Here is a 25,011-nt window from a genome sequence, read left to right as displayed (position 1 = left end):
TTCAGACAGCACAGCAACAGGAGGGCAGAGAGACAGCATCAGGAGAAACGCCGTCTGCCATGCGAGGGCTTCAGATGCACGGCCACATATGGCTACACACACATTCACCCACACAAGGCACATACATATACACACGCACGCACACACGCACACACGCACACACGCACACACACACAGATACTGCTTACATGAAGATGGCAAAACTCTCCACCCACCCACCATCTCAATCCCAAAGACACACACACACACACACACACACAGGTACATACTAAATACATAACTTTTATTCTCCTATAATAATAATAATATTGATAAAAATAAATAATAATAATAAAAATGTCCTATAATCATGATGAAAACAGAATGTAGAAGTACATGCTATAAGATACATACCATGAGGTTTGAGAGGCTTTGGGTCTGGCTTCCTCCACCTTTGGCTGAGCTACCTTAGCTACATTAGCTACAGTGAATTATGACACTGTGGTTCCTGTCTCTTTGAATGGAGACGCTATTAATTCCATCCAGTGACAACTGACAGGATGGTCTGGAGGAAGAGAGAGAGAGAGAGCGTGAGAGAGCGAATGAATGAAGTGAATGAATAATTTACTCACCAGCAAAGGTGCTGACATACAGTTGGTGTAGTGATAAAAAATGCAAACGGTTTCAAAAGCGTTTGAGGCTACAATTTATTTGGATAGTCTGCCTACAGAGACTTTACAGATGGCTTGCTGAAATTCAAGTTCAGTCTTTCTAATTGTTCACTGAACATCACCTTAACCAAACCCAACCCCCAACCTTAACCATAAATTGTAGGTGACAGAGTTTTAGTTTGTTTACAATCTGAGCATCTGTAGATAGTCTATAGGGGACCATCCAAATAAAGTGTGTATAATCTGAGCATCTGTAGATAGTCTTTAGGGGACCATCCAAATAAAGTGTGTTTATAATCTGAGCATCTGTAGATAGTCTATAGGGGATCATCCAAACAAAGTGTGTTTATAATCTGAGCATCTGTAGATAGTCTTTAGGGGACCATCCAAATAAAGTGTGTTTATAATCTGAGCATCTGTAGATAGTCTATAGGGGATCATCCAAACAAAGTGTGTTTATAATCTGAGCATCTGTAGATAGTCTATAGGGGACCATCCAAAATCCAAAGTGAGACCAAGTTTGGTGTAATGTGGTCTGCTTATTCTTCAAACATGCAATAAATAAATGAATGTTGTGTATTAATGTGATTTCCCTTCTTCTTTTTCAGCAAGACCAAAGAATGCACACTCAACGCAGGTAAGCTCTCTGTCCTCCATTTGTGCATTCCAGCCAAACTTAATGCATTTTTGAGTGATGGATGATGGGATGGATATGACCGAATGGAAAGAGAGGCGCGGGGGGAAGGAGAGAGCCTTTGTGTTTAGAGGAACAAGAAGCTGCTGTGTGCATTCAGGCCGTTTCACGTTCATTTTTAATGAGACAATTACGGGAAGGCCCTGTGTAGTCAGCATAGAGAGTGGAATTATGGGAAGCTCTGTATAGTGGGGGTCACTGCCAAGAGAGAGAGAGAGAGAGAGAGAGAGAGAGAGAGAGAGAGAGAGAGAGAGAGAGAGAGAGAGAGAGAGAGAGAGAGAGAGAGAGAGAGAGAGAGAGAGAGAGAGAGAGAGAGAGAGAGAGAGAGAGAGAGAGAGAGAGAGAGAGAGAGAGAGAGAGAGAGAGAGAGAGAGAGAGAGAGAGAGAGAGAGAGAGAGAGAGAGAGAGAGAGGTGAAGTAAGGAGAGGGAGACAGAGAGAGAGGGGGAGAGGCAGAGAGCGAGAGCGATGGATTTTCTCTAATTGATTTGGCCTGTCTAGCAGCACTGCCTCCCCTCCTAATGAGATTGTCTGTGGTAAAATCTGATGTTGAAAATGGAAGGCTCTTACTTTAGAGCTGAAATGGCCTTGAATATAAGAGCAATACGCGACTAAACTGTTATTAACCTACACAGCTCTGAGAAAACACACAGTGCAGAGAAGCCCATTGTGGGGTGACACCTTCAGGAGATGCAGAGGCCATTTTAGATTGATGAATTTAGGAGTTTAGTTTGTTTTTGAGAATTACAATTCAACTTGTTTGCCACAGTATTGTGGAAAGCAAAATGTTGAGCAATTCCCCGTTCGGTGTTTCCTTCATTTATTTGTCTGTTACATTTTTCTAAAGTGTCTTTTACTGCACCCTTCCATAGATATTTCCTCTTCTCTCTCATAATGTAGATGATGGATACGTGCGCATGTTCCTGCGTGGCCGTCCGGTCACCATGCACATCCCTGATGACCTGAAGGACAGTTACAGCCTCGACCAGAAGATGGCGCTGCCTGACCGCAAGCTCAAACTGCAGTGGGTGTATCCTTCAGACGCTTATGGCAACACAGTTGCTGGTGTTGGTGGTAGTTGGTAGTTTTGTTTTAAGATTTTAATTTTTTTTGCTTTTTGTTTTTTAAAGATGAAATGGTACTTTATTATGAGTCAAGTTTTGGTCACACTTTATTTGGATGGTCCCGTATAGATTATTTACAGATTATAAGATTATAAATCTCTGTAGGCGGACCATCCAAATAGTGTAACCCAAGTTTTAGTTTATTTTAGACCTTGTGTCTTTCTCCTCTCCTGTCTCCTACAGCTTGCCTGGAGTCCTACGATGTTTATGTAGTAAAAAGTACAAAGCCCCAATGCAAACGTTTATGCTTTTTTTTTTAATTTTTTTTTTTTTAAATCAGTTGGCTTAGGTGTGGACTCTGTTAAGCTGTGGTGTAGCACTGCTTATGTTAAAAGCATGCAACACGTTGAACTGAATGAATTTAAACTAGATTCAAATCCAATCAAAAAGGCTTGATTGAATCAAAGAACCATTAAAAAACCACTCCATGCATGCGGTGCACTCGCTCAGTTAACATGGCCATGGTACACTTCCACCCAATCAGACTGCTTTTTATCAAGGCTCAGTTGTGCGGCACTTAAAGTGGGCATTTTAACGCCACACCATTTTAAAGCTCATATGTGGCATTGCTAAGTAATGCTTTTACTGCAGGGTCTGTTGTGGTCAAAATAGAGTGTTAGAGTGGTAGCTATATCCGTTGGGATTTGGATGCTGTAAGGCATGTGTTTAACATGCATGACTCTCAGCAGATTGACATATTTTAAATGTCATAGAGATGCTGCTTCAATGTCATGTCAGTGTTGCATCACTTAACAGTATAGTCCTGTAGTGTGACGGGTCTTCCTTTTGGAGAAATGTGTCTGAGGAACCCTTTAAGGACTCTACTATGAATTATGGGAAATATTGTATCATTAATAGTTCAAGAGATGGTTCGGTGGAGGTTGAATCTACTCTGGTATTTATCAGCACATTTGCTTTCCAGCCGTAGGCTGAAACACAGTAAAAATGATTTGAATGTGATAGAAAAATGAATTAAGAAGGAACTTCAGAGCATGTCTTGATGCCTCATGATGGCTATTCTGGAAGCCTGCTGCAGACGTTCTCCTGTTCCCTTGAGACCGGCCCTGTGTTCCATTCTGGAACCCTGCTGCAAATGTTCTCCTGTTCCCTTGAGACTGGCCCTGTGTTCCCTAACTCTCTGTGGCCCAGATATGGGTACAGGGGCAGAGACTGCCGCTCCAACCTCTACCTGCTGCCCACGGGCGAGATCGTCTACTTCAACGCCTCCGTGGTGGTGCTGTACAACGTGGAGGAGCAGCAGCAGCGCCACTACCTGGGACACAACGACGACGTGAAGTGGTGAGATGGTGCTTCTCCTCCTCCTCCTCCTTCATCTCCTCCTCCTCCTTCAAGGGTTGGGTTGATGGACAATAATAGCAGACGGGTTAATTGTTGTTTGTGATTTACCATCAGTTCAGTGGCACCCAGATGGCTAGATGAAAGTAAAACTGTGTTATTATTGTTATTGTTATTTGACGGTCACCAGTAGTCCAAAGGCACTGGCCACTTAAGCACAAAGTAAAAGTGTAAACAAGCATGTTTATTATTATGTTTGGGTTTCCCAGCAGTCAGCTTGCACTCATTAAGCTAACTGAAAACCCTAGAAGTGAGCGTTATTGCGTGTGTGTCAGAGGTTAAAGTTCAGGGCTGGAGATCTCCTCCTCCCTCAGTACAGAAGAGGTTTCAACTCCCAGTGGTGTTCACCCACACTGCAAAAACCAGACACTTGCGTAACACCCCACAATGGAAGAGCAGTCCCCAACCAGAGGAAGTCTGGGAGCTTTAGGAAAATGTCCTTTTAAACATGACAATCGTGACATGGAGCCAAGTCAAAAAAAAAAAAAGGTTGTCAAGGGCGAGATGTGTGTTTGGTGAGCTGTGTTTGTTCCTGTGTAGCGCTGGCAGGAAGAGTTGGCGTAGTATTACCGTTTGCACAACCAAAATGAGAGGGTGTTTAGCAGGGACGCATGGAATGTTTCCAGGCAAATTTCCATTTTTGCCAAGCCCTCGGCCCTAAGCTCTCGTCAGGCTGAGCTTCTTTCATGTCATACAAAGATAAACTATTCCACTCTCACAGTGGCCTTAGCCAAAGCATTCCCAACAGTGAAAACAGAGATACGCCCTCATACCTTCCCCAAGATCACACACAGATGAATTGATATGGAAATGACAAATGGGTCTGTGATTACAGGATCACAGGGTCTTGTGGAGCACAGGCCTAGAGAAACAGCCGCGGCATGCATTTTAAAATGTCACTGTGGCCGTCCACATTTCACCAGTTTAATCGTTTAACTCAACTTGCAAGATGCATTTCCTGAAATCTCCCAAATATTTACTGTTCGCTAAAGTTCAGTCTCAGTCATCTAAATGCTTGGGTATGTTGGCTCAGAACATGGTTTATTAAAAAGGCCAAGTTGGACCATATCTGTTTGTTTTATTGAGTGGATGCAAGCCAGATTCTATTCCCTGTGCGACCATTAAGAAAGCTTTGGCTTTTTCAGCCTCTGACCCTGTCTCTTTCTTTAGCTTGGCCATCCACCCAGACATGGTCACCATAGCGACGGGACAAGTTGCCGGAACCTCTAAAGATGGCAAGGTAATCCTTGATGGGGGTATATTCATCACCTGTGGTATATTCATGACATTCATTCAAGCCTTGCATGAACCTCCTGTGGCATTGGTGGCAGAGCAACCTGTTGGATTAGCAGGGAGCTCAAGAATGGCAGAGATGTGTACAGTCACTGCTGAATGTATTATGACTGCTGTATAAGTTAATATATTATTGCTGTATAAGTGTTGTATTAGTTAATATATTATTGTTGTATGAGTGAATATATTATTGCTGTATAAGTGTTGTATAAGTTAATGTGATATTGTTGTATAAGTGAATGTGTTATTGCTGTATAAGTTTATGTGTTATTGCTGATGTTTCTGTAGGCGCTGGCTCCACATGTGCGCGTGTGGGACTCGGTCAGCCTCAACACCCTTCATGTCATCGGGACGGGCGTGTTTGACCGCGCCGTCACCTGTGTGGCCTTCTCTAAATCGGTACGGCGCCAGCACACACTCCACACACACACACACACACACACACACACACTCCACACTACACACACACACACACACACACACACACTCCACACATACACATGCACTTACCTTGTGTTTGAGCACACGCTCCATACATACACATGCATTTACCTTGTGTTTTAGAGGGGCCATATGCATTTACCTTGTGTTTGAGAGGGGCCATATGTAGTTTGTTAGGTCATAAAAATGCTTCTCGACTCTCTTACAGTACTTTCAGGCCTTTTGATGCAATTTCTTTTCATCTCTCCTGCCCTTAAAAACAAACAACCAAGAAGTGTCAAATGTGACGGCATAATCTAAAGCACTCTCATCGCACTGTCCCTTCAGAACTGCTTTGTTTATGTACGTTTTAATTACATTAATCTACAAATAAACCCATGTCCTGCATGTTCAGTGCTGATGGATGGGTCAGGTTGGTAGAGACTTGTGAATCTCTAGAAGAGGAGAGATATAGCAATGATCTTACGTGTCCATTAGCTGGTGTTGTGCCTCATTTGACTGCAGTAATGGTAGGGGAAAAAGACATGTATTGATTGATTAAATGAAAGTCATGTCATCAGTGTGCCAGCCTCTTGCCCTCTGTGTAGAATATATACTGTCTGTATTGATCCTCTTTCTGTGGGTTTACTGGGAGTATTGAAGGGTTATGACCTTGCTGACATTAATTCATTAATTTGTGTGTGTGTGTGTGTGTAGAACGGAGGGGCACACCTGTGCGCTGTGGACGATGCCAACGACCACATCCTGTCTGTGTGGGACTGGCAGAAGGAGAAGCAGCTGGCTGACGTGAAGGTCCGACACTCACATACCTCACTTCATAGTCATTACACTCAACCATTCATTATCCTCCTTTCTCATTCGCTCTATTTATTTCATATAAGAAAGGTGCAGTCCTCGATTCTAGTCCAATAGACTTTTTGTCAAACTCTACTAATTCCTCTTCACAGTCCTCTAGCTCTCTTCTGTGTGTGCGCTCCAAAAAAAACTCTGGTGTTTGTCCTCAGTCCCGGCTCTGTCAACGCGAAACAATCAAAGTGGCCTGGACAGAGCAGTACACTATTCCAGACGATTATTAACATTGCTTCAGGGGCACACAGAGGAGGGATGTATTTGATTGGTTGTTGAGTTCAAATCTCCATAATCTTTCACCAGGATCGGGGACTGGACCTTTAATTAAAAAGTACTTTATTCATAAGGCTTTAGGTTTAGGCCATCAACAGCAAGATCAGCAAATTGGGCAGCAAATTGCATAGTGTAGTTGCCAATATTTACTAATTCACTTCTGAGGATAATACTACTATAAGACACTGTCACACCTCAAGTGTCTCTGGGTGTTTCTGGGAGTTGTGGGTATTAAGTTGAGGTGCGCTCACGACAAACCATAAGCAAGAACATAAATGTGAGCACAGCTTGAAAAAAAAACAATTCAGATACGCAGATAACTGCTATTAGACTGCTGTCATTACGTATCATGAAGATTTTAAACAACATTCAGGAACTCCCCTACACTCTGTCCTAAGAGCTCCTTGATTTGCTGCGAGCGGTTAAGCCCACTGGGGTGTTAATTATGCTCTCTGCAGGTGAAGCCATAAAACCTGAAGGTGGCTTTTCCCCCATCTCTCCCAGCAGACAGTCAGTGAATTGAAATGTCTAAGTGCTGTGCTTTATGTGTCTGTTGCCATGGCGCTTGCCATTTGCCAGTGCAATAAGGTGGGCTCTGCAGTGGCGTGGTCTGCAGAGAAGCACTGACTCTCTGGATGGTAGATCAGAGGGAAATCGGTTGTTTACCTCATGAGGGGTGCAGTTACCCCCAAAGGCCACCAGGGTAACTCCAGAAACCAAACATTAGCAAGCGTCCTAGCCATATAGGTTCAAAAGTGAAAACACTAGTCACAAATGTCGGCGACAGTTTATTTGAACTGTACCTACACACAATGAAATAAGTTCTTTAAAAAAATAATGTTTCGACATTTATGGAGAGCTTATGTCAGTATTTGCAAAATCACACATAATAGTATATTTTACACCATATGGACATAAGGAAAAAATATCAAAGCAAGAGTCCCTCATGTTATGGGTTCATCTACACATCTCCCACATCATATCACATAGTTTACCAATGCCATGACTATCTATGAATGGTCAATACCATGCTGTTTCTTGAAATATCTGTTATGCTGAGAATATTAACGTAAGATCCACATGAACAAACATGCATTGCTTTTTTAATGTGTTATTCAGTGTTTATGAACGTTTGAAAAGTATGAAATCTTTATGTGGGTTTCCTCTTCAACTAGAAATCCATTAATTGGTTAATTATGTACCTGGTATCTAACTTGTACCTCAGACTTGAGTCTTAGGAGTTGTTCTGCTGGGTGCTGGATGGTGTATGAAGGCCTGAGCTCAGACTGACGATAATCAATAAGACACTCCTGTATTTGACCATAATCAATAGGACACTCCTGTATTTGACCATAATCAATAGGACACTCCTGTATTTGACCATGATCAATAAGACACTCCTGTATTTGACCATAATCAATAAGACACTCACTCCTGTATTTTAATGCCTCAGTGTTCGAATGACTCCGTGCTGGGAGCCGCCTTCCACCCCATGGAGGCCAACCTGATCGTCACCTGGGCGAAATCCCACATCAACTTCTGGACCATGGAGGGCAGCACTCTCACCAAGAGACAAGGCCTGTTTGAGGTACGCTCCTGATTAGCCCAGCACTCTCAGCAAGAGACAAGGCCTGTTTGAGGTACGCTCCTGATTAGCCCAGCACTCTCACCAAGAGACAAGGCCTGTTTGAGGTACGCTCCAGATTAGCACTCTCACCAAGAGACAAGGCCTGTTTGAGGTACGCTCCTGATAAGCCCAAGAGACAAGGCCTGTTTGAGGTACGCTCCTGTTAGCCTCATCACACAGCATTAATGGCATGACATTTTTTCACATGGTCTGTTTACTATTGTGGGGGAAAAAAACGTCACATTCCAATAACAGCAGTACAAGTATTTCAACAGAATACCACAATATATGTACAAGTGTATTGTTGTGAGAGTCGATGAGGCTCGATGGCATGGCAGGGAGTAAGGGAGTTTCCCTTTAAGAGCCAAAATCACGTCAGGCCCTGTGAGGCTTGTGCCCGCCTAAATCGTTGAAGTCTTACAAAGATACGCCATCGTGGAGCGCAGATATGATGCAGGTTTTCATTAGCGATAGAGCCATGCCAGGCACTTAGCGGCTGGTTTGTATGCATTAACACCTCTTTAAGCTGGGAGGCAGTGATTTGTGAAATCAGCTGCGTTGGGCTCAAGTGAAGTGAAAACACATGCAGTCTTGGCCAGGAAAAGCGCAGCTGGTCAATGGAGCTCTATTCATCCCAGTGAGAGGCACATGCTGATTCGCCAGCCTTGTCCAATTAAAACAATCACAGAGGAAGTACTATACTGTGATGTCATAAATCCCATATTTTGTGTCGTCATGGACATTTGCATTCTACATCTGGCATGGAATTTCTTCCAGAAGGTTTTATATTAATAATGTGACAGCTATCACAACGACCTGTTCCTGTCCCCTTCAGAAACACGAGAAGCCCAAGTACGTGCTGTGTGTGGCATTTGCTGAAAATGGAGACGCCATCACGGGAGACTCGAGCGGAAACATCTACATCTGGGCCAAAGGTCTGACTAAGACAAGTCTACAGTTCCATTTACGACATTTACACATTCAGTCATTTGGTCAAATGCAAGGCCCTTTTATCCAAAGCTCATAACAAGCGAGGTACAAACCAAGCAAATAAGGAGATCAAGGACATTTTTAAAACAAAGTGTCATGTAAACACATGTTTTGTTTCATAGCACACATTGTTCTCTAGGTTCCACTACAAACAAAGAACCTTTAACGGTTCTAGATTTCTCCCTCTTTGTCCAAGTGTTTACAAACTCATACAGTCAGGAATTTACTTATTAGTGGTTTGACATTGTGCATTTAAATTCTCACATGGAAGTGAATTTACATTCATTGTGGTGTTTGATTTGTGCATCTGTCGTTGATTGACAGGTGGGCACAAGATCAGTTATGCGGTCACAGGTGCTCATGAGGGCGGGATCTTTGCCCTGTGTGTGCTGAAGGACGGGACGCTGGTGTCGGGCGGGGGCAAGGACCGCCGCGTGGTCCAGTGGGATCACGAGTACCACAAGAAGAGTGAGATTGAGGTGAGATGGACCCCTGTGCTCAAAAGCAACTAACACACACACACACACAGATTGAACTGAGATTGACCCATGTGCTCAAAACAGCTAACACACACACACACACACAGATTGAACTGAGATTGACCCATGTGCTCAAAAACAACTAACACACTCATACACACATACACAGAGAGAGAGATTGAGTTCAGACAGACCCCTGTGCCCAAAAACAACTAACACACACACACACACACACACCCCTTTCAAGTAGAAAAGCAGAAGAGAAGAATGGCCTGTTCCTCTTTGTTCATGTTCAAAGGGTTCTACTGTGCTGTGTTACTGTGGTGATGCTTGTTGCTATGGATCCTATTCAGCACACATCATTACAGTGCTGACCTGGATCCAAAAAGCAGCGGTGTACATATTGGCAGACTCAGATTTTGAGTGTGTGTGTGTGTGTGTCCTTAAGGTTCCTGAGGCGTTTGGGCCAGTGCGCTCCCTGGCTGAGGGGAAACAGGAGGAGCTGTTTGTGGGCACGACCCGTAACGCAATCCTGCAGGGCTCCCTCTCTGGGACGCTCTCACCCATCGTACAGGTACAGTCACAGCACCACAGTCACCCATCGTACAGGTACAGTTACAGCATCACAGTCACCCATCGTACAGGTACAGTTACAGCACCAGTCACCCATCGTACAGGTACAGTTACAGCATCACAAACAGCTCTATCCACATAAGCAGTCACTCTACACTCACAAAGCTGCTACCGAATAGAGGAACTTACCACTTCCTGTTCATTCCCAGGCAGTTTAAAGCAGCTGCTTAATAGACTAATTTAGTTTGTTAAGGGAATAACTCTCTGGGTAACTAATGCTTAAAATAACGTTTGTTAATGTCATTGATAAATGGACAAGCTTAAGCCTTAAATGTCTCACAATCACTCTCTTTTAGTTTTTTCACATTCCATTTTCTCATGTTGGCATCCTTCATTCTTACCCTGATTTACTCCTTCTTTGCTTCTCTCCTCCTGTCTGTTTTGTGTCTTCTCTTTCCTCCTTCCTCTCTCTCTCTCTCTCTCTCTCTCTCTCTCTCTCTCTCTCTCTCTCTCCTGCTCCATTCCTGTCTCAGGGTCACACAGACGAGCTGTGGGGTCTGGACGTGCATCCCAGCCTGGAGCAGTTTGTGACGTGCGGCCAGGACAAGCAGGTCCACCTGTGGGACACCATCTCACACCAGCCCCTCTGGAGCAAAGCCATCGAGGTGCTTAATGCACCCACCGCATCCCTATGCATGCATCGCACCCTAATACACCCCATGATGCTCATGATCCACCGCATCCCTATGCATGCATTGCACCCTGATACACCCCACTGTAATACAACCACCGCATCCCCATACATGCATTGCACACTAATACACCACACCACACCACACCACACCACAATACATCCACCGCACTGCAATATATACACTGCACCCTAATACACCACACTGCAATACATCCACCTCACCCCAACCTCCCTTGTACACAGTAAAGATAGTGCAGCAGTCAGGGCAGCATTAGTGCAACTATCAGTGTGACATGATAGCACTGTGTTATTGCAAAACAAGTGGAGCTTTCAATGCAGCACTGTGTTGCATTACTGCAGCGCTTTAGCAGTGTTTCTACAGTAGCATTAGCGCAGTAGTGCAACGCACATGTAGCGTCAGTGCAGCACCAGTGCAACGGCAGTATGGCATTAGCGGTACATCAGTGCATTGCTAGAGCAGCATCAGTGCAACACATGCGCAGAATTCATGCATCTTTAGAACAGCGATAGTTCAACGCCAGAGCAACAGTGGAACACCAGTGCAGCACAAGTTCAGCATTAGCGGTGCAGCAGTTGTGTGCTAGTACAGCATTCATGGAATGCTAGAGCAGCATCAGTGCAACAGTGCAGTGGTGCAACACCAGTACAGCATCAGTGCAACTCCAGTGCAGTCATCTGTACAGTTATTGCTGCCATCAGTGGCTGTTCCCCAGACAGAGATCAGGCTCTTAGGCCTGTAGTTAGGATAGTAAGGATAGGCCTATAGCAGGAGGCTGTTATGTTATGTTTCATTTACATTAAATATAAAAGAAATTCAACAGGCCTAAATGTTTAGAAGATCCTCTTATATTTCAAAGTAAATCCTATGTTCATTTGATAAAGGTTGTGTGAGGTTAGAGGAAAACGGTCTATGTAGAGTGATGCTAATGTTCTGGCGTGTTCTCTGTCAGTGGTCTTTGATGTGGCTTCAGACTGATCATCTGTGTCTCTTTTCTCTCCTCAGGATCCCGCTCGTTCTGCAGGGTTCCACCCCAGTGGTGCTGTGGTGGCCGTGGGAACCATGACTGGAAGGTTGGTTCTCTTCTTTTCTCTTCTATTTCAAGAGAATCAGAGATATCATCTAGACACAACTATGAAATGTGTTTTTAAGCCATCAACTTTGGGACTAAATATGCATGATAAAGCAGGATAGCTTATTCTTTGTCGTTTGTGGCTACGAGCTATTTGGATATCAGCTACTAACAATCAGCACCTTCACTCAGACTGTACCTTGCAGGACACCTCTTAGAGGTCAGAGTTCAACTTGTCATGTGCTCTTCTTATGCTGCAGGTGGGTGGTGCTGGACACTGAGACCAGGGACCTGGTGTCTGTGCACACTGATGGCAATGAGATCATCTCTGATGTTAAGTACTCCCCAGGTACGGCAGGACAGCATTAGCATTAGCATTAGCGTTAGCATTGTCAGTCACAGACATGAGGCACAACCACAAGCTGAGGTGCCTTCAAATTAGCAAACATAGGCGGACATATTTTCTTTGAACTTGAAATTGAAATTTGAACGTTGAACGTTTTTGTGTAAATATTCCAAATTGTTTGATCAGACGATAACTCTTAGTCCAGCGTTTATGCATGTTAATGAACTGAAGGCAAAGAATATTTGCCATAGTTTGCTAATTTGGACGCACCTCTGGTGCAACTAGTATACATTTTTGCCCCTGCTGGTGTTGTGAGTCAGTGTGTGTTGTGTTCTCCGTGTCAGATGGAGCGTACCTGGCTGTGGCTTCCCACGACAACTTTGTGTACATCTACTCCGTGACAGACAACGGCAGGAAGTACAGCCGTGTGGGAAAATGCACTGTGAGTAACCATGGAGACAGACACCTTAAGCTCATTCTCCCATTCTGGTTTGTGTTCATAAAGTGCTCACGAAATGTGTATGTGTGTCTGTGTTCCATTGACTGTGTGTGTGTGTGTGTGTGTGTGTGTGTGTGTGTGTGTGTGTGTGTGTGTGTGTGTGTGTGTGTCTCAATATTGCTCAACAGGGACACTCCAGCTTTGTGACCCATTTGGACTGGTCCGCTGACAGCCAGTTTATTGTCACCAACTCAGGAGACTACGAGATTCTATTCTGTGAGTTTTTCCCAGTGACATTTAAACATACACCCCCACACGCGCGCACACACACACACACACGCGCGCGTGCATTCTGTCTTTCTCTCACATACACACTCATTCTATGTCTCTCTCTCTCTCACACAAACAACCCCCCCCCCCCCAACCCTAACCCCCCCACACACACACGTTCTCTCTGTCACATACACACACACACACACACACACTAATAACACCACCTGCTGCCCCTGCCACTCTCTCCAGGGGAAGCGTCCAGTGGCAAACACATCACCAGCATGGATGCCGTACGCAACCTGGAGTGGGCCTCCTCCACCTGCGTCCTGGGATTCGGTGTGTTCGGTGAGTCACCACGCGTGGGTTGAACACATCTCAGTATGTGATGGACAGAGAGTGTGTTTGGCTGCAAGGCGTTTTTTTTTTACATGGAATACTGAGGTAGAAATCAGTGTCAAGGTGGATCGTGTACTTGGGTTTCTTTTCTAACAGGCCAAAAATAATCTGATAATTAAATTAATTAATCAATCATCCACCTTCAAGACAGAATTCTAGTCCCTCAGGATAACACAACCATCAACATACAATGTTGAGATTGCATGTTACTTTGATATTTTTTAATAATGACTTTAGTAACAATCAAAAAAGAATGATTAATGATCTGTTTTTGACTATCAATATGACATAATATCCATTGTGAGGATGGTAGAGACGAGGCCTGATGTGTGTCCTGTGTCACTGCCAACTGTGGAAAGTCATCGGGTTCATCAGGTGGGCTCCCTGTTGACGTCACTGTTCCTCTCTGTTTCACCACTTGGTTCCTCCATATGTCTCACCCTGACAGGCATCTGGCCAGACGGTGCTGACGGAACAGACCTTAACGCCGTGTGCAGGTCACACGATGGTGCTTTATTGGCCTCCGCCGACGACTTTGGCAAAGTGCACTTGTTCTCCAGCCCCTGTTCCCAGCCCAGGGTGAGAAAGGACATCTGTTTTTATTTAACAGGGGAAGGCAGAATCTAGTTATCACTAATTATTTGGCAAGCCCCAACACCGTTACTGATGTCTTTCCTCCTTTCTTCTTTTCACTTCTCATCTCTTTCCTCTTCCTCCCCTCTTCTCTCCTCTCCTCATCTCTCCTCTCCTCTTCTCTCCTCTCTCCAGGCTCCCAGCCATCAGTATGGCGGCCACAGCAGCCACGTAACCAATGTTGCCTTTCTCCATGACGACAGTCACCTCATCTCAACTGGAGGGAAGGACACAAGCATCCTGCAGTGGGGGCTAGCTTAGCCTAACCTAGCCCTAGCGCTAGCACTAGCCTGGAAAATCTGCTGCATCTTCACTGTAGCCTCCTGCCCAGCAGAGGGCAGCACTGCTGTGCCTAATCCCCCCCATCACCTTTTAGTCCTCTCAGCGCCTGTGTAGCTGTTTGAGTGTTCTGCTGAAGCGCCACCAGAGGGAGCACTGGATCAGGAAGAGAAGCATGACAGTCCTGACAGTCCACACTATTTAAAGGCTATTTAAGAAATTCCAGTTTTAGCTGCTAATTGCTGTCGTGTTGCAGAGGCCCGCTAGAGATATATACAGTACATGTGATGCAGTAATATAATTGAGTGACCATGGTATTTTAATATCCAGAAGTGACGAATGTAGTTGTGGCACCTTATTTGCATTCCATAGTTAGAAGTTGAGCTTAAGCTGTGCTTTGCCTTTTCGGTTTTGTTAATAAAGTTTTTACGGGGACCTGAAGCGTGCTGTGTTTGAATGTTCTTTAAAGACTACACTGTGACCCTGTGCTCAGTCAGTCATTAGTAATATTTATTAAAACTCTTCTGACTTCAGTTGACCACACCAGAGTCAACTAAAGCGCGCTATATTACGACCACATTAACAACAAGGATGTGAGAACCTTAATCTACATAGGAAGAGCCTACATCCTGAAGGGTCAGAAGCAGTTCATTTGTTGGCCCTGCGATTTCAGGAAAGGTCACAAAACAAAACAAATTACAATTACAACAATATAATTACAAGATGAGTATATAGCTTGTTAAAGTATAAACAAGAAATAAAGCTTTTATAAATTACGGGGGCCTGCGGCTATTAGCTTTTAAAGCGGGTGAGTCTTTTTTTTTGTTGTTTCTTGAAATGTCATCTGCTGGTCTCAGTGTCACAGGAAACACCTGAAACGGCATTCAGTGTCTCCGAGGACGGCAGCCGGCGGCCCGGAGCCACTGGGCCGTGCGGACGAGGGCTGGCGTGTTCAGGAACCAGCGGACTAGGTTGGCGTACCTAGGGTCACAGGTTTAATAGAGTTCACAGCACAGCTGTGTCCACAGCAAGCCAGGCCCCTCAATTTCTGAGAATGTCTGTCAGGAGCTCAGGGACTCGGGGTTGCCCTTGGGTACACATATTTGTGGAGGTTAAGGGCCCATTGCTAAGTCTGTTAAGTGAGTGGGGTTTGGTACGCATGTTTGTGGACGTTAAGAGCCCATTGGTCTAAGTGAATGGGTGGGTCTGTTAAATGAGTGGGGGCTGACTTGTTGCAGCTGTGGGCTAAACGTTGTGGGCTAAAGCCATCTGGCCCTTGACCCATACCTGTTTATTCCTGTAACTCCAGGATCTGGAGGGTCCCTCTTCCTCTCTCTCTCTCTCTCTCTCTCTCTCTCTCTTTCTGCTACTCAGTCTTAAAATATCTCGCTCTCTCTCTCTCTCTCTCTTTAACTCACTCACTCTCTGACATCAGACGCATTCGGGTGGCGTCTTTTTAGTTTACAGTCAACACACCTGGCTTCTAAGCAAGAGGAAAGTCATAAGCTAAGTGGCAACGCAACCCCAACCAACTGACACTGATCTAACTTCACAGCATGTTTGTCCGTGGTGTCTTGAAATGGTACCAGGAAACAGAGATGTTTTCATGTTGCGGAGGGGGACAAGATGGTGGGATTTTGAGAAATGTTGAGAGGTTAGCAGACATTTTGGATCACTGAGACAGTTGACCTCAAAGGCTGTGTGGATACGCTGCCTGAACTGATCCCTGGACTTAAGAAAGCCCTGGACTAAATCTTTGGGTTCACAAGCTATGCATACTGAGAATATGAAGGTAGTGCCCAGATTGTGGTTGGTTGGGGAGAATATGAAGGTAGTGTCCAGTTGGTGGTTGGTTGGGGAGAATATGAAGGTAGTGTCCAGTTGGTGGTTGGTTGGGGACCCACTCTCCAGTGGAATATTAGTATTCTCCTGTTGTGGCGAGAATGGGATCTCACTACACCTTTTCTTTCAATCAGAGGACCGGAGACTGGATGTAGAAATCTGGAGGTTTATTGTAATCAATACGCTACAATAAGAAGATGGTCAATGGATTAGCTCGATCTCATTGTATGAACGTTCTGCATGCCGTTTTAAGGCCTGTACATCGTGGGGTGTGTTCTATCTGGCTGTTTGCCAAAACCAATCAGAATGAACTATTCCCTCTTCTCTAAAACCCTTGAGACCCCCTGTGTGTGTGTGTGTGTGTGTGTGTGTCATGTCTGGATTCCCTGAGACCCCCTCCTCACCGGGGGTTTCTTGGAATGTGCCTGTGTCGTGACTAGTGCTGACTTTAACATCAGTGAATCATGTCTATGGCTAAATTACTGCTTCCCGCCTAGTCTGCTTTTCCTAAAGTGAGACTTTCATACTGATAAGTTAATCCATGTTCATCTTAACATAAAAAATATCCCACACTCCTGATTGTGGTTCCTTATGAGTACATTTCTACTCCACAAATACTAAAACATTTGGACTTCAGGGGTTCATTTTGTCATGAAACTGTACTGTACCATATAAGCACTGAAGGACCAACCTTCAACTGGCCTCCTTAACAATTTTTCTTCAAGCAGACTCTGTGACATTCACATACAACCCAAGACCTTCTGCACTGTTTTTTTTCTTCTCTTTTTTAATGCTCCAAACACCACATCAAGCATCACCACTTCAAGCGCAAGGGTTAGTTTACAGGATTTAATCTTCAAAGAGGAAGTACATATCTTTGGGTGATTGGTTGCTTGGCAACAGCTGAATGGATGCAGGCAGGGTAGTGCCCTTATGTGTGGGAACACTAATCTACAAGCTCTCACGGTGTTTTAATATTAGCATTTGGGAATAAAGAAATAGCTCATATTTGTAAGACATTTTTTTGAGAGGAATTACAGGATGTTGGTTTCTTAGTGTGTGTGTGTGTGTGTGTGTGTGTGTGTGTGTGTGTGTGTGCGTGTTTGTTGGGGGGGTGGGGGTCCAGTACAGCTGCTGTATTACTGAGTCAGTCTTCAAAAAGGGATTTTGTCAATAGGCTCTGATTTCAGTAAATGACGGAGTCTGGAAATAGCTCCCAGTGTTTCAATCATGGAGATGCTCTTTCCATTTTAATCTTGGCAGTCTTTCTTTGCATTGATGTATGCAATCTGTCAGGTTGTGTACACAGATATTGGATTTTTTCTTAACAAGAATTAGCAGCAGCACAGCTGTAACCAGGGTTTAAAAAACAGCGAAATCCAAAATTACACATACAAACATGACACACATAGACAGAACACATTTTTATTTGTGTTTTACTTGTAAAGAAGGCCTACACCATCTAAAGAGGATTGAACTAAATAACCTGTATAAATATCAAATAGGCCAATCATCAAAATACATTGGTCTCATAATGAGGCATGGTCATTAGGCAAAGGTTATTTGTAACCTTAGCTAGCTATAATGAAAATTTAAATACAAAGTTTGAGAGTTACACCCAGGATGCTGCGCTCTTCTAGTGAGCGTCGTTTGGCACTGCCGTCTGTGCAAGCACGGCAGTCCAGACTATTCTCATTTGTAGTTCCACGTTGGTGGAATGAGCTGCCCAGCACTACCAGAGCAGGGGCGTCCCTCTCTACCTTTAAGAAGCTTTTGAAGACCCAACTCTTCAGAGAGCACTTCCCGTCCTAACTGGCACTTCGACTAGTGCGTAACTTGCAATTACAGCAGTTACACTTCTGCACTCTTTCTTTCTTTTTATTTCATTTTGTTATATTTCTAATGTAAAGTAGTATTTATTTATTGTTACACCAGGTTCTATTGCTCGTAGCTTGAATATTCTCTCCCTTGTACGTCGCTTTGGACAAAAGCGTCTGCTAAATGACTAAATGTAAATGTAAATGAGTAAAATTAAATTACCTGTTAAATAAAATGTTTGAGAGTCACACCATTATGCTAACGTCATGAATATAATTGTATTCAACACAATGGAAAGACATCAATGCGCTTTCTGGCCAAGTCACTGTTTGCGTTGAGCTCTCCAACAGACGTACATCTGCCCCCCTGTGTCTGTTCATTTGACATTGAAAGCACCATCTTGCGTACTATCCCGATCCCGTGCTCTTGAACGCACCATCCCGTGTACTATCCCGATCCCGTGCTCTTGAACGCACCATCCCGTGTACTATCCCGATCCCGTGCTCTTGAACGCACCATCCCGTGTACTATCCCGATCCCGTGCTCTTGAACGCACCATCCCGTCTACTATCCCGATCCCGAGCTCAACTCATGATCACCTCATGTCACCGCCATCTAACCATAGTTCACTGCGCCCGCAACTGAAATGGAAGCGCAGTGGAGAGGAGCAGGCAGCGTAGGGAAGTGGATGAAGTGGGAATGGGACGGGAAGACATAAAGAGACATAAAATCACAACAGTAAAGGTTGCATTTAAAATGATACAAATGAGCATATAACTTGTGCTGGGAATATTGCTTCCATTGTTTCCCTATGAACACATGCAATCAGATTTAAGCCTGCTGTTCAAAGGCATTTTCACCTCAAAACAGACGTGTGCCTTCCCCTGCAGTTTTCATGCATACAACCAGGGGTGTAACTATAGGGGGTGCAGCAGGTGCGGCTGCACCTGGGCCCGTGGGTCTTGGGGGCCCGTAGCCGGGGTTTGTTCGTGCCCAAGAAAAATATCTGCGCAGGGGGAGGGGGTGTGGCGGCGGCGGCGGTTAGTGACATACCCTGACAATTTCACAGTTTAAAGTGTTGTAGGCTGAATATCTGCGCAGGGGGAGTGGGCGTGGCGGCGGTTACAAACATGGGGTACGGGACTGTAAAATGTTTGGGAACCACTGCCTTACGCCACTGACTAGGGCCCGCCATAATAGCCTGCACCTGGGCCCGTCGTAACTATGTTACGCCACTGCATACAACTGAATACGTCATCGGTCTCCTGCTGTGCAGCTCCTCCTACCATTTCCCCCCGAAACTCCCACTTTTCCAACGACCCTCCCATGAATGCACACGCATAAGTCACAAAAACGCAACTTGTCATTCTGCGTTCCTGCGGCATGTAGAATGCGGTTTTAGCCATGTCAGGTTTTTAGGCGCACATTGCAACAAAATGACTTACATCTGCCCCGCTGTGTCTTTTCATTTAACTTTGCTGCAGCTGACCCCATAAACAAAGCATGTCACTGCCCTCTGGACATAACCTGTGGCCCCCGCAACTGAAAGGAATCATTCAATGGTGGGCACATTTGAATGGAAGCACAATTAAGTGAAATCATTGAACCGCCGAGGAACAGAAAAGAAAACTAAAGTTTAGCGATCGGGGATACATCGGCGGTATATATATTTTTTTATATATATATATATATATTTGTTATATATAATATACATGCTAACAATTTGTCATCAAACAGAGAGTCAATACAGGGCAGTAACTCTACACTACTCAAAAAATACTGACTATTTGTGCGGATATAACAAACAAAATCAATAGTGTAGTAGGCATCTACACGTCAGGAAGTAGATGGAGTGAACATGAACAAAAGTAAAGGTTGCTTTTAAAATGGTACGAATGGGGCTGGGAATACTGCTTCCATTGTTTCTCCTATGCTCACATCAAACACTTCATGTGAATTACCCCTGCTTTTCAAAGGCGGAAAACTTTAATAGTTATACAGATGTGCGCTGTCCCCCGCAGTTTTCAAACATGCAACGGAATACGTAATCAGTTTTCCCCTGAGCAGCTCCTCCCAAATATTTGTGTGAAACTCCCATTTTTCCCACGACCCTCCCATTAATGCAAATGCATGGTTCCGATAAACAGAAGCGGAAAAGCAGAAAAGTAAAAGGACAGAATCCGTTTTTTATCCGTTGGTACATTGCAATGCCATGTTTTAGGCGTACATTGTGATGACATTTCTACCTAAAACGGGCACTAACGTGTTAGTACATCTGCCCCAGAGACCAGTTTGACACATCTGTTTTGAAAGCTGTCCAAAGAATGACTCAGCTTGCCACATCTGCTAACTGCATGAAAGGTGACTTTCCCTAACGACTCGGGAAGGCATTGATTGTCATTTCCCAGAATGCTGTTGTTTTTTTGGCACATTGTTGTCTATTTGCTCGGTAGTTGGGAAATTGGGAGGATGTCTGGTCACGTCTCTGAGGTGTCGCTTCAGGTTCAATGGACATTTTTTGGAGGTGTGCATATGGTTCCTTGAATGGGGTTTTGTTTTTTTAACCCTGATGAACCAATTCCAACTAAAACCCACTCAGGGAAGTTGGTGGTCCTTCCTTGACCTGGTTCTGAGTAATGCAAGACAAAGTATTAATCACCACTATTCTGAAGAAAGCCCAAAACCGGCCGCACCCCAGATAACAAATGAACTTGCCTTTTAAAAGTTTCAGTTTGTCTGGTATGATAATTGGTTTCTTTTTTGTTACAGAAGAATTCTCACAGTCCCAAGAATCATCGTCCATGGCCTGATCTGAGCGAGCAGTAAAGAAGGTTCTTCATGAGATGTGTTGTAGGCCAGACTGTGAACCCTGAAATGCAAGTGGCCCATGATAGAGAATAACATATCCTTCAAAGAAAGATGACACAATGCTTCCTATAGACTACGCAGAATGCGTTTGCTATTGTATATTGTACATTGTATATCGCCTTCTTCCACCTCAAGAACATTGCACGCCTCCGGCCCTCTCTGTCCTTTGCCACCACCCAAACTCTAATTCATGCCCTCATAACCTCCAGACTGGACTACTGCAACAGCATCCTATATGGCTCTCCAAACACTGTCCTCAATAAACTCCAATATGTCCAAAACTCTGCCGCTCGTCTGCTCACCTCCACCCGCCGCTATGAACACATTACCCCGGTCCTCCGAAACCTCCACTGGCTCCCGGTCAAACACAGGATTAACTTCAAAATTCTACTCACCACCTTCAAAGCCCTAAATAACCTGGCCCCTTCCTACCTTTCTGACCTCCTCCCCCTCCACGCCCCTACCCGTTGCCTCTGGTCCGCCGGCGCAAACACTCTTAAAACCATCAGGACTAAGCGCCGGACCTGGGGTGACAGGGCCTTTTCTACTGCTGCACCCTCCCTCTGGAATGACCTCCCTCTCCCCATCCGTCTGGGTCCCAACATAGAACTATTTAAACAATCCCTCAAAACTCACCTTTTCAACCTCGCCTTCACCTGAACATCCCCTGCTCCCTCCCCTCCACTAATAGACTTATATGTTAGCTTTTCTTTCTATAATGTTCTGTTTGTCTGTTTTGTTCGATCCTGTGTCTTTATATTTTACTGTTGTCTTGTTTTGCTTGTCCTCACACCTGTAAAGCGACTTTGAGTATTTAGAAAAGCGCTATTAAAAAATGAATTATTATTATTATTATTATTATACAGTCTTATTATAAGGCGTCTCAGAATGTGGCAAAAAGTTCCATTGATTTGAATGGGCCAGCCCAACGTTCGGAGGTCTGATATTTCTTTATAATGACCGCTGCAAAATAATAGCGATTGAAACTAAGTGGTTGACGCTGCACGTCGGGGTCCTGTTCGTCCTGTCATGATTTATTTTCCTATACTGACCGGCGGACTATACATTATCCCTTACATATATTACTAAAAGGGTTTTTATTGCAATGACTGTCATCATTTTTTACACCTGTGCAGTGTGGTAAAATCATCTGATTCTATCTCATACGTTTCACTCCCATGTCTGACAGTGCATAGGAAACACTATGCTTTTCTGCTGGTATATAGAGCATGATCTATGTGAATAGACCACAGATGGTGCATGGGAAACACTATGCTTTTCTACTTGTATATTATAGAGCATGATCTATGTGAATAGACCACAGACAGTGCCAAAGCAGAGGGCCAAAGCAGAATGCCAAAGCCAGGTCCAGTGCATCGTTGAAATGGTTCCATTGGCTTTGACACTGATGACCAGGAGGAGCCGTCACAGACTATCCTCCGCTGGGCGTTCATTAAATTCAAAGGCCCTAAGTTCTGATTTCTGAAACGGAGACTATCCTCCGCTGGGCGTTCATTAGATTCAAAGGCCCTAAGTTCTGATTTCTGACACGGAGACTATCCTCCGCTGGGCGTTCATTAGATTCAAAGGCCCTAAGTTCTGATTTCTGACACGGAGACTATCCTCCGCTGGGCGTTCTTTAGATTCAAAGGCCCTAAGTTCTGATTTCTGACACGGAGACTATCCTCCGCTGGGCGTTCATTAGATTCAAAGGCCCTAAGTTCTGATTTCTGACACGGAGACTATCCTCCGCTGGGCGTTCTTTAGATTCAAAGGCCTTAAGTTCTGATTTCTGACACGGAGACTATCCTCCGCTGGGCGTTCATTAGATTCAAAGGCCCTAAGTTCTGATTTTTGACACGGGACTCTGATCTTGGCCGGGGCTGTGAGCTGGAGCGGGAGCAAGAGAGACGGGTCCTTGGAGACAATGCAGCAGAACAGAACAGAAAATAAGCAAAGAGGTCCTCGGAGAACACGGAAACGTCAACATGGACGGGAGTTCATGTCGGGTCTCGAGTCGAGTGTGCATTCGTACTTTAGGCATGGTTGAATGTAAAAGGCCGAGTGCAGGTGTAAAGTGGACACCACAACAATGTGCATGTATGAGTTTAGTGAGCGTGCACAAGTAAGCACGACTCTGTGTCCGGCGCATGTATGAGTTTGTGCCAGAGAGAGCGCAGGCGTCCCAGCATGCTTTGGTGTCTGTCTCCCTGGTGCGACATCTCCTAGGGTCACTAACCCCTGACCCCACCCACCCATTAGCCGAGCTGAGGCGGCACTGTTTGGTCTCCTGATCTGCAAGTCCTGTTTGCTTTGGCCAGGATGGAGTCCGTCCTCGGCAGAACATTCAGATGTGTCTCCACAGACTTGACTCCTCGCCGTCCCCAGGGTGGTCGAAGACACAGCTGGCCATTCCTAGCTAGGCTAGGCTGTAGATTCTCTTCCACTTAGAAACAGTCTTGGGTGAATGTCAACATCTCTTAATTAAAATGATTTTATTCATTATTAACATAAACAATATGATTTAGGATTAAAAACCTTTAGGAAATTTATGTAGTTAATACTTTATTAATATTAGTTACTGTTTTTTAAGTATAATTTATAATGTGACCTTTCTCATGAATAATCTCATGAATGAATCATGAGTGTCTTGTAATAGTAATGTTTGTAATGTTTGTTTGCATCGGTGTGTTATTGTAAACAGAATCCTATTGGCAATGACTTCTCTGTGTTGTCCAAAAACAAAAAAGGTGTCATAATTGCCTCCTGGATTATGTAACCCCGTTGGATGTTTCATATGGAAAAGCTAGTCATGCAAACTATATTTGGATGTATTTGTGTATGTCAGGGGTAATTGATGGCTGCGTGACCATATCTATGTGGCATCGCATGACTGAGAGGAGGACTTTGACATCAGCTTACATCTTAAGTCTCCACCTTCATACAAATGAGCAATAAACTGGCCTGTGGGTTTCCATACATGTAAATCAAAGACTCACTAAAGCTTGTCTGGCGTGCTGTGATGTGACATATAAGGACTCGCAGGCATAAACAACAGGTCTATCAAAGGTCATTATCTTTATGTACCTACTTTGAGTACTTTCAAAGTACTTCCATGTTCTTAGAATGAGATATATATATAAAAACCACAACGTCACAGATCGGGGAGCCTAAAATGCAGTTCTGCTGGGGTTCTATTTTGGGTATTTCAGTGTTGACATAAAATAACTGATATTTTATGAATCACTTGGGGGGGAGAGAGAGAGAGAGAGAAAGAGGAAGGGCAGAGACAGAGACAAAGTAAGTGAGAGTGAGAGACACACGCTAAACTTATGTGCTCTTCCCCGTTAAATTCCTGGCATAGTGCTGGCTTGAGCCAGACTCCAGGACTCCGTCCATCTCCGTGGCCACACATGTAGAACGCTCCACACACACACACACACTCCAACACTGAACTTAGTGAGATGAATGGATGTCCGCCGCGGTGACCTCTGACCCCAGTCCTGCTCTCCCTGTGAAAAGCTCTGATACTGTCATCTCAGCTGCGCTGAAAAATGGCTGCTCCACTGCCAGCAGAACTGAGACTCCCACCATTGCCTCACACAACGCTCACAGGACAATGACGTCTGATTGGCACTTTTTCCTTGAGGGACATAATGTTTACTGATAGGGGAAAGTGTCACAAAGTTCTCAGTCTGCATGACTCTAATTTTAGATTAGTTCACAGTAAACTGATTAGGAGTATCGTTAAATGGAAGTGATAGGCTACTTGTTTTTGAATGAGTTTTACCCAGGAAGTATGACTGTATGAGGTACCTCAATTTATGCAGACTGGCTACATTTCTTTGATTCTCAGACAGCATTTATTTTCTGAATAGTGCTCATCACAGGCATGACACGTATGCTGGGGACATGAGCTGACAGCTGAAAATAGCTGAGTCTCACTACGAATAGACGAATAGAAAACTTTTCAAAGTGCTTAAT

At 44.4% G+C, this 25,011-nt stretch overlaps 1 protein-coding gene across 6 annotated transcripts in view; it reads left to right on the top strand.

The window, feature by feature from the left end:
- eml2 (EMAP like 2) overlaps positions 1-14,940 on the top strand; it is a 31,803-nt gene extending 16,863 nt beyond the window's left edge. For all 6 annotated transcript variants that reach the window (XM_012838403.3, XM_012838404.2, XM_031573885.1 and 3 more), the window contains 18 exons: positions 1,259-1,287; positions 2,244-2,373; positions 3,617-3,766; positions 4,994-5,063; positions 5,405-5,515; positions 6,254-6,349; positions 8,133-8,267; positions 9,142-9,241; positions 9,621-9,775; positions 10,224-10,349; positions 10,882-11,013; positions 12,067-12,134; positions 12,394-12,482; positions 12,824-12,921; positions 13,107-13,194; positions 13,441-13,536; positions 14,036-14,166; positions 14,356-14,940. In XM_012838403.3, coding sequence (XP_012693857.2) covers positions 1,259-1,287; positions 2,244-2,373; positions 3,617-3,766; positions 4,994-5,063; positions 5,405-5,515; positions 6,254-6,349; positions 8,133-8,267; positions 9,142-9,241; positions 9,621-9,775; positions 10,224-10,349; positions 10,882-11,013; positions 12,067-12,134; positions 12,394-12,482; positions 12,824-12,921; positions 13,107-13,194; positions 13,441-13,536; positions 14,036-14,166; positions 14,356-14,481 — 1,930 coding nt within the window. In that variant the 3' untranslated portion in view covers positions 14,482-14,940. The remainder of the gene's footprint in view (positions 1-1,258; positions 1,288-2,243; positions 2,374-3,616; positions 3,767-4,993; positions 5,064-5,404; positions 5,516-6,253; positions 6,350-8,132; positions 8,268-9,141; positions 9,242-9,620; positions 9,776-10,223; positions 10,350-10,881; positions 11,014-12,066; positions 12,135-12,393; positions 12,483-12,823; positions 12,922-13,106; positions 13,195-13,440; positions 13,537-14,035; positions 14,167-14,355) is intronic.
- Positions 14,941-25,011: the final 10,071 nt, after the last annotated feature.

The sequence above is a fragment of the Clupea harengus genome, chromosome 9, assembly GCF_900700415.2.
Source record: "Clupea harengus chromosome 9, Ch_v2.0.2, whole genome shotgun sequence".
Taxonomy (NCBI): Eukaryota; Metazoa; Chordata; class Actinopteri; order Clupeiformes; family Clupeidae; genus Clupea; species Clupea harengus.
The sequence above is the reverse complement of the archived record's forward strand: the minus strand, read 5'-3'. Positions and strand labels throughout refer to the sequence as shown.